At 43.8% G+C, this 10,000-nt stretch overlaps 1 protein-coding gene across 1 annotated transcript in view; it reads right to left on the bottom strand.

The window, feature by feature from the left end:
• Positions 1 to 10,000, bottom strand: part of GPBP1L1 (GC-rich promoter binding protein 1 like 1) — a 1,437,510-nt gene that overhangs the window by 895,778 nt on the left and 531,732 nt on the right. Inside the window, exon 6 of the mRNA XM_044070363.1 lies at positions 1,898 to 1,931. Within this exon, the coding sequence (XP_043926298.1) occupies positions 1,898 to 1,931 (34 nt within the window). The remainder of the gene's footprint in view (positions 1 to 1,897; positions 1,932 to 10,000) is intronic.

Here is a 10,000-nt window from a genome sequence, read left to right as displayed (position 1 = left end):
ATGGACTTAAAGGGGCATCAATATCATTGTTTAAATCATCACCACTCCCATCTGTCATATGCTGATAGTATCCAGAAGCAAACGTCGAGTGGTCTTTGTTCCATAATTTGGGACAGACAGTCTTATTATGGTAATCATAGTCATCTAGTTGCAACTTTTTATCCTTTCGACATTTTATTGGAAGCATTCTAGACTCAACTTGCTGAAATACCTTACTAGAAGTATGTTTGCGCTGGACAAAGTTCAAATCACCTGAAATCGAACCGACCAAATTAGAAAGTTTTTCTTTCAGTTTATGCATGTGCCCTTCACTTTCCTTGATCAAACGGGTAAGACCCAATCCAGTTCTATCAAACAGGTCATGAAGTTCCATATGAAAAGAAGAATTTTCCTCTACTCCTTCAGGGAACTTCACAAATGTAAACCCTTCAGCACATGCTGTTGCTTAACACTTTCACTTAAATAACACTTCCACTTAACTATCTAACTGCAATGATTTAAATTTTAACACTGAGTTGTTTCATTTGTTGGTTTATCGGTAAAAAACTTCCATCAGAAGATGCAATATAAACAGAAAACTAAAATTGCCCAGCCATTTTTGAACATTAGCTGCCTCAAAGAAATCAAACTGAGTAAATAGCTGCTAGTTACTCCCCAAAGCATGGTTACCCTTCAGGGTTAAGCTGCAAATCAATACTTTCATGTCCGGCTTTCTATGTTGGAAAAACAAATAATGATTTAAGTAAAAGCATTTATCAGCATCTTTACAGTATTAGCAAGAAAGATAATAAAAGAGCCCTTGTTAGACATGCCATCTCTTGCAGTAAATTTTACTATGTTTAAATTTTTTATTTATTCAGATAAATACTGTGGCGATTTGCAAAACCAGCTGTTGCATAGGGAAATGGTTTGCCAGCTGTAGTTAGATGCATCCAATTCGCCTGGTTTGAATGAGGCCATCGCTATTATCAGTGAGCTTAAGTATAGGACATATAAGTTGTAATTTTTTTTTTTTTTTTAAAGTGATTTATTTATATTTTGCAATGATGTTTATTTATGGAATGTTCATTATGTAACCTGTCTCGTTAGTGTGTCTGTATCTAATTTTTTAAGGAGGGCTTTTTCAACATTGTTGCCAACTGGCATTCTATGAGGGGGTGTGGCTCGATGAGGTTTTATATATTTTCTCATTTTGGTTTTAAGATTTTACAGTTCTGAGAACGTACGTGTCAAAACAGATGAAAGAGCTTAACCTGTTTTATAATAAAGTTTCTTTTGAGTCTGCTAAATGGTAGTTGGTTTTTGAAATTTTTTTCTTTTTTTGAAATAAAACCTGAGCGCTGTAGCACTCTGTGATGGATGTAAACTGTAGCAAGCAGTTTGGTACAGTTTAAAAAAAAAATTTAAATAAATCCTGAGAGATGTAGCATGTGACTTTACTAAAAAAAAAATGAGAGAGTAGTAATGATCCAAAGGCTGGAGACAGAAACAGGACTTCATTGGCTGGGGCAGGGGGTGGTTGTGCATCCAGCCACAGGGGGTGGTTGTGCATCCAGCCACCTTTTTTATTAATAGTCACTTAAAGAGCTAGAGTGATGGAGGGAGCTTGTTTACAGGAACCTAGCCATCTGGCATCTTGCAGAAGACTTTTTTGTGCTCTTCACTTGAAAGCTGAGGGGGTGGGGCACCAGTTGTTGGTACCAGCAGAGGGAACTGGTTGAGTCAACTATGCCTCTCTGTGCTCAGACATACCAGAATCTTTCACCATCCCCAGCTAGCAGACATCCTTCCAGTTTGACGTCAGGACATCAGTGGTATAAAACCAGTCAGCTGGTGCCATCTTCGTGATGGTCAGCAGTACCAGTCTCACATGTTACTCAGGTGAAGCACAACCTGCCCCACAGACCCTTTTGATAACCAACAGCCCTGATCTAAGGGAGCAGGGAATGTGGTGGGGCTGGGGACTACGAGGAAGATATCCACCCCAACCCCAAGGTAGAAGAGAAGAGGGGTAAGACGAAGGAAAAGGGTACTGCAACAATAATCTATTCAAACATCTACAATTATGGCAAGTTATCTACACAGCAGTATATGTTCACTGAAGTCAATGTTGCAGTACTGAGTTTAGAGAAGATTCCCAAAGCTCCTTTATAGAGGACGACGGATACAGTTCTGGGATGGAAGCAGCAAAGCTCTGTGGGATGGCACAGGTGAACCCAACTCTAGCTCTTGATATAGCACCAACACTATAATGTGTGGTGAAGGTTTATATGGGGAGACCAAATGGCTGCTTCTAGGATGGTCTATGTAGGGATCCCTTTCAAAAATGCTGTGGTGGGCTCCGAGTTTGCTAGGAATCTGTTTACCACACTGAATGTAACAAAAGTAAATACGGTTACTAATCCATTTTGAAATGGTCCATTTCCCCACTGGTCCTTCCCAGTTAATCTGCAAAAGCCACCAACAGGTAGTCAGATCTGTTAGGAAAGTTTGTCCTGAATTTAGTATAATCTTGGCTGCCAACGTACATCTAGAGAATAAAATTCTAACACTTGTGGATTAGGGAAGAAAAATGGGAGATGAATAGTTTGGATTAAGGAAACCTCAGACATAACCCTGAATAAAAAAGGATTAGTTCTCAAGGTAACATTTTCCTCATGATAGATTTAGAAGGGTTCTCTGTACTGCAGCACTTGAAAGCTTAGAGATATGCCTGGTGGAAGTGAGCCTAGCAACAAAGCCTTTTTCCATGTAGGCAAATTGAGGGTGCTGAGGTCACTGGCTCAACACTACTGTTTTGGTCTTTCAAGCACAATTCCAGTCCCAGGAGGGTGAAGATTAATGCCTGGGTGGACTAAGACAACAAACCTTTCAGGAAATGCCTCATGAAGGATAAGCATATGCTTGAGTGGACATCGATAAGCAGGCAGATATATGCATATTTAGTCTAGAATAAGCCAGGAGAGATATTACAGTACCTGCTGCAACATAGCTTGTGTAGGTAGAACACCATCATCCTTACACTTCACAGAAAAATCTTTTCCATTTAACTATATCAGACTTCCTACTGCTTTGTTTAATAGCTTCTTTCAGCATAGATAGGACATCCTCTGCAAATGATTGTTTGGACAAAATTAAATCATCCATGCTGTCAGTTTCAATATTTTCATGTGGGAATGAATGACATAACCCTTGTTCTAAGTTAGGGGGTCCATGAAGAGGGGGGAGCGGTCATGACATTCTCTCCACTGTGCTTAAAAGGGAGAACCAGTGCTGGGGCCAGTATGGAGCCAACAGCATCATCTTTGGTCCGTCTGCCTTCACCTTTTTAAATACTCTGGAGAAAAGGGGTGTTGGGGAAATGCACAGAGAAGAGGCCTGTCCAGTTGAAGGAAAAGGAATCAGTTCTCCATACCACTTTCTAGGGAAACCATCCCGTCTCAACATCCATTTGCCAGGGTCTACAGCTGATCTGCTCAGACTGTCTGCTAGCAGGTTTGTTTGACCCAGAATGCAAAATGCTACAGGAGTGAGTATTAATCTTTGGGCTAATAGCCACAGCTTTAGTGCAAGTCTGCATAGGTGGTAGGACAGAGTTCCTCCCTGTTTATGTACCACATCATTGTGGTGTTGTCTTAATATCATTATTCGTCTTGGGACTAACCTTTCTTAGACTGCTCTTAAAGCCAGAATAACTGCAATAAACTGTCTTGCATTGCTGTGTTGTACAAATGTTATTCCTAAGTAAGACGGACCAAAATGGTCTCAGATGTGCTCACCAAGTCAGGTTCAAGTCGTCTCTGAGTTGAAAGGGGGCTTCTGGGTTCGCTCGAGACGCACACAACTTTTTTTTTTTTTTTAGGGAATTGCTGTAGTTTTCTCACATGGAATTTTACACACGGAACCACCAGCATGCATTAAGACATGCATCTTGGGGCCCTTGAAAATTCCCTTGCAGTAACTCTATTTACCGAGTGACTTTCATGAGGTACTGCTAGAGGAACAAGACAATGTCCTCAGGTAGGGCAGCTACCTGTTGAACTGAATACAGATCTGCCCCCAGGAATGTAGCTCTGGTGCTGCATGTGAGTTGTGACCTAGATTTTAAGGGTGAGTCCTATCTTCTGAAAGCAAATCAGCAGTGATTTGCAAGGCTGTGAAGAAGTTCAGCTGGTGAAGCACCTTTAATTCTGCAAAAAGGCAATGACCGATGTTCGACATTAGGTAAATACTCTGGATGCAGAATATAATCCAAATCGTAAGGCACAAAAATCAGTATAATCTCTTTACCTGGAAGCGTAGGAATCTCCAGTGCTCCTGCAAAATAAGAACATAAAGCCAGGCAAGTTTTAAATGCAACGTCACCATCCAAGTCCCTGGGAAAATAACGTGTAAGAGATTTTAGAGTTAACATTCTGAATTTTGATACTACCAGGAATTTGAGTCTTGACAGATCTTAAATGGGTCTTCAGATTCCTTACTTTCTGGGAACTAGGAAAATGTCATCTCTTCTGGAAATGGATTGAGCCTTTACTTAACAGGTACTGAAACAGTGAAATTTCTTGTCTTGTTTGTTTTGGAGTTGTGAGAATGCCTAGAAAGGGGGAGATATTCCAAAACTGAAGGCAGTAGCCCTTGCTTATAATCTGCATTACCTAATTTGTCTCGTGTGATCTGGCTACTGAGAAGCCAGAGACAGTTTAGATGCTATCTCAGTTTTGGTAGGGCAGTCAGGGGTGGCAGCAAGAGATTGGAGGCTTGTGAAACTAGGTCCAGGGCATATTTTATTATGTGTGTTTGGTAACTGATAGTTTGGAAGGCCAGGGTGGAGAAGGTGTACACTTTTTTTCCCAGTCTTGTCCATGCTTTTGCTATCCTTATCAGTGGGCAGAAGAGATGCTAAAGGAATTAGCCTGGGTTGCTTGTCAGGGGAGATAGCAATTACTACAGGGTCTGCCAGGGGAGGCTTAACTAAGAATATTTGGTTATCAGGCACTTTGTAGAACCTGTCCTATCTCTTAGGAGCAGGTGGTTTTGAGTCTGGCTTCTTGGATGCAGAGGTGAAGGCGTCCAGATAGGCAGGTAAGCTAGGTGGGATGGCTGACTGGGAGGGTGATTCCACTTGAAGTTGTTCAAAGTACCTCCTCTGGATGTCAGTCATCTAGGTAGTGTCCCATTTACAGTATTCTTTCATCTTAGTAATTGTTTCCCCAAAGGTGATATGCTCTGGTGGGGAGTCCCCTTCAATGAATTCCTCATCTGGTGAATAGTATCACAGAGGGGAGGCAATTTATGAGGCATAAGAAAAAGGACTCATCAGAAGATGAGTAGTAAGGTTCTAAATCATCCTCTCCTTCATGGGTAGTAGGCAAGGGGAAAGAAGTGGCTGAGGCAGGCCTAGGACTAAGTGCTGGAATAGTGGAGGGGGAAGAAGTCGTGGGCCTAAAAGCCATAAAAGTCTGCATTAAGGAGTTAGTAAATGATTGCCAGTCAGGGACTCCTTCAGGGATAAGAGTCAGGTGTTTGTTTTTTTTTTGTTTTCGTTTAGAAGGCGTAGGTCTAGGGTAAGGCCTGAGTTCTGTGGCCTGGGCTTCAGGTAATGGCATCCCGGTCGGTCGCCCTGCTCTCCCCTCAACATCAGTAGGGACCGACATCTGTGCTGACTCTGAGGACATGCAGGCAGTTACTTCTGAAGCGGCTTCCTCGGTCGGAGCCGAAGTAGACGGTTCAATCAGATGTCCCTCAACCCCCTAGATCGGAAGCTGGCAGGGCATCAGATAGTGGAGATGCAACGGAGGTAGGCCTGGAAACTTTGGTCTTTTTCCATGGTGGTTGAGTCGGAACGGCCAATTCGGGATCCCTCCTGAGCTCAAGCTTTCTGAGTCATTGCTTCTATAAATATAAGTTGAGGGTGGCCAGATGGCTACGAAGGGACTTCGGAACAAATGACTGGCAAATGGAACAAGCAATATGGCCGTTTCCTTCCCTAGACAAAAGATGCAATGGTTGCGCTTATCTTTATGCGGTATCTGATACCCGCAACTGCATTTGCCCTTCTTAGCTGACATCAGCTAACGATAAAGTACAGTTGTATACACTTACCATACATGTAGATGTTAGAGTGTATTCACTGTTGCAGTCATCACACTTGGGTTATCTGCCTGCAGGTAGCACTCAGTCGGCCCGAATACCAGAGACTTATTATTTCTGCTTCGGAAGCTGTCACTCTAGGACAGACGTCAGGGGTATAAAAACAGACAGCAGACGCCAATGCATCAGTTTATCTGGCTACAAATGTCAGGAGCACCCGAAATAGGGAGCTAAGTTATGGTGGGGAGAACACCACCAGTAAAAAGTAAATACCAATACCAATACCCCAGAAGGGGTGAGTAATAGCCAGAGAGAGGAGAGAGAGAGAAAAAAACAGGGGGCTGGAGGGAAACCAGGACTGCATCAGTAAATACACTCGAACATCTACACTTATGGTAAGTGTCCACAACTGTACTATGTTCTTCGTGTTTCACTGTTGCAGTCATCACACTTGGGTGGATTCCCACAGCTGAAGAAGGGTGGAGGCAGTCAAGAAGAGTTAGGGCTGGCTAGTATGCCTTTCAGGATGCTGTAGCAAAACCTGCACTGGCTTTGGAGAAGATAGGCAGGTGGTAATACTTGGTGAAGTTGTGTAGAGAACTCGAGGTAGCAGCATCCAGGACGTCCCTAGTAGGGACTCCCCTGAGAAATGCTATAGAGGCAGATGCTGCCCTAGTGTAATGTGTTCTGATCCCCTGAGGAGTTGATTTCCCATGGTGCTTGTAGCAGAAATGGATGCAGTGCGCTATCCATTTCAAAATAGTTTGTTTTGAAATGGCCTTGCCCTCTGCCCCTGTTGCAAAGCTGACTAGGTCAGATTTTCTGAAGGGCTTAGTCCTACCAAGGTAGAATCTGAGCTGACTGTGCACGCCCAAGGAGTGCAGTATCCTTTCCCCTTTATTGTGAGGATTAGGGAAGAAGGTTGGCAAATGGATGGATTGGCTGAGAGCCACACTGGACACCACTTTTGGCATAAAGAAAGGATTAGGCCTGAGGGGAATCCTGTCAGCATGGAAAGTAATAAAAGGGTTCCACAGCCATCAGTGCTTGTAGCTCAGACAGACTTCTAGCTGATGTGATGGCTAGAAGCAATGCTGTTTTCCAATAGAGGAATTTTAACTCTGCTGATGCAGCAGGTTCAAATGGGAGAAGCGTGAGCTTTTCCAGTACAAAGTTAAGGTCCCAAACAGGGGTGGGTGCTCTCCTTGGTGGTCTTAAGTTGTTTGCCGCTCTCAGGAACTGTTTGATAAGACGGTGTGAGAAGACAGGTGGCTCCATTTTGCAATGAGCAGAAATGGCTGAGACATGCATCTTAATGGAGGAGGAGGACAGGCCTTGGTGGAGTAGATCTTCTAAGTAATCCAGGATTAGAGGCAGGGAGGGCAGTGTTGTGGCCTCTCTTTTAGATCTTTAGATTGAATCCATGAGCAGAACCTTTTCCACTTAGCATAGGATTTTCTTGTACTGGGTCTTCTGGCTTCAAGAATGACATCCATCACCTGCTTGCTTAGGGTTGCTGAGGGAGAATTCATGGAATAAGACTGGCTGCAAGATTTAGGTTTTGCAGTTGTGGATGCAAAATCTGTCCCTTCTTCTGAGAGAGCAAGGTTGGGTTCTGGTGTAGGTGCCAGGGTGGCACCGGTGTCAGGCAGCGCAGGAGTGGCTACCAGTGCTGGCGTGGCCAGTCCGGTGAAATCAGAATTGTCCTTGGTCTGTCTTGTTTTATCTTGAGTAATACTCTTGAGAGAAGGGGCACAGGGGGAATGGTGTAGATTGAGAGATTTACCCACTGAAAAGATAAAGCATCCACTTTCCAGGCCCTGCTGCGAGGATTCCTGGTGCAGACTTTGCTGCGCTGGTGGTTGTAGGGGGAGGCAAAGAGATCCACCTCTGGGGTTCCCCATTTCTGAATCAGAAGGTGAAGGTGCTGGGCTCCAATTGCCACTCATGTGGGTCTAGGAGATTTCTGCTTAAGTCGTCTGCCAGTGAGTTTTGTTTGCCTGGCAGGAAGTGAGCTCGCAAGAAGGACGTGAATGTCCAATGCTGTGCTCCACAGGGCCATGGCTAACCTGCAGAGTGGGTAGGAATGCGTTCCCCCCCATGCTTGTTGATGTACCACATAACTGCGGTGTCATCTGTTTTTATTAGAAGTTGTCCTGGAAAGAGTAGGGATCTAAAAGCTGTCAGTGAATTCTGCAGAGCAAGCATCTCTTTTTGGTTGATGTGCAGATGAATTTGACTTGGGTTACAGTGGCCCTGAATACATTTGCCATCTGTGCGCGCCCTCCAGGCATAGTCTGATGCGTCTGTGGTTATGGTCTAGGCGGTGCGGGGTTGAGTAAATGGCAGTCCCTTGTTGTGGTTGCATGCTTCTGCCCACCAAAGGAACTCTGTCCTTAGACAGGGTATGATAGGAATGACTGTTTCCAGGTCCTGAGAATGCTGGCACCAAAGACTTTAAGTACCACTGAAGTTTCCTCATATGTAGTCTTGCATATGGAATTAGCAGTATACGTGAGGCCATGAACCCTAGGGCTTGTAGTATTTTTCTTGCTGATAGCTGGGTTCTGGTGGCCATTTGTTTGAAGTAGTCTGTCAGACAGACTTGTTTTTCTTAAGTGAGGAATGCCATCTGGGAAGTTGTGTCCAAGCTTGCTCCCAGGAATACAATTTTTTGACTGGTAACCAGTTTTGACTTCTTTTTGTTGATGGTGTACCCAAGGAAGTGAGAAGGTTTTTTACAAATGTCAGGTGCTGCAGCAGCAATTCCTGACTGTCCACCTGAATCAGGCAGTCGTCAAAGTATGGGTAAATTTGGATATTTCTCTGCCTGCAGTATGCAATGGCTGGAGGGCACAGTTGATAAACCAAAGGGAAGTACAGAGAAATGATAATGCATAGATCCTGCCCTGAAACGTAGATACTTCCTGCATGACTCCCTTATGGGGATGTGCAGACAGGCTTCTTTTAGGTCTAGGGTGACTAAACAGGCATCCTTGGCTAGCATAGTAAGAAGCTGTTGTATGGTAAGCATTTTGAATTTTGGTACCACCAGGAAGGTGTTGAGAATTGAAAGATCAGGGATTGGGCGCCAAGAGCCCTCTTTCCTGGGTACCAGAAGAGTCTACAGTAGAAGCCTTGACCCCTCTGTTCTACTGGAACCGGCTGAATAGCTTGGATATTGAGCAGGGAAAGTACTTGATTTTGAACCTCTGTCCACCGTTTTGGAGAAAGGTCTGGAAAGCCGCTTGGGGTTGTCAGTGAATGGAAATAAAATTTGTACCCCTGGGATACAATGTTGAGGACAGTACAGTTGTGTACACTTACCATAAATGTAGATGTTAGAGTGTATTCACTGTTGCAGTCATTACATTTGGGTAATCTGCTGGCAGGTTGCCCTCAGTCGGCCTGATTAACAAATTCTTGGGTCCTGCATCGGTTGCTGTCCCTTCTTCCATGACGTCAGGTCGTCAGGGGTATAAAACATGCAGCAGATGCCATTACATCACTTTTTCTTGAACCCAGATGTCAGGTGCCCCCCAAATGGGGAGCAAAATATATAAGTAATTAAAAACACAAAAATATACCTTCAAACAAAAGCAAATACACCAAAAAGATGTATTTAAAAGTAATAAAGTAGAGATATAGTAATAGAAAAACAGGGGGCTGGAGGGAGGGTAACCAGGACTGCAACAGTGAATACATGCGAACATCTACATTTATGGTAAGTGGACACAACTGTACTATGTTCTTCGTGATTCACTGTTGCAGTCATTACATTTGGGTAGATTCCCAAAGCTATGGTTCGGAGGATGAATTTATACCACATCAGGACCAGCTATAAGGCCCTACAAAACAGCAGTGGCAAAGCCAGCTCTGGATTTAGAGAAAATTGGTAAATGATAATGCT

Source organism: Protopterus annectens, chromosome 4.part1 (genome assembly GCF_019279795.1).
Source record: "Protopterus annectens isolate FY-2018-M chromosome 4.part1, PAN1.0, whole genome shotgun sequence".
NCBI classification, from domain to species: Eukaryota; Metazoa; Chordata; order Ceratodontiformes; family Protopteridae; genus Protopterus; species Protopterus annectens.
The sequence above is the reverse complement of the archived record's forward strand: the minus strand, read 5'-3'. Positions and strand labels throughout refer to the sequence as shown.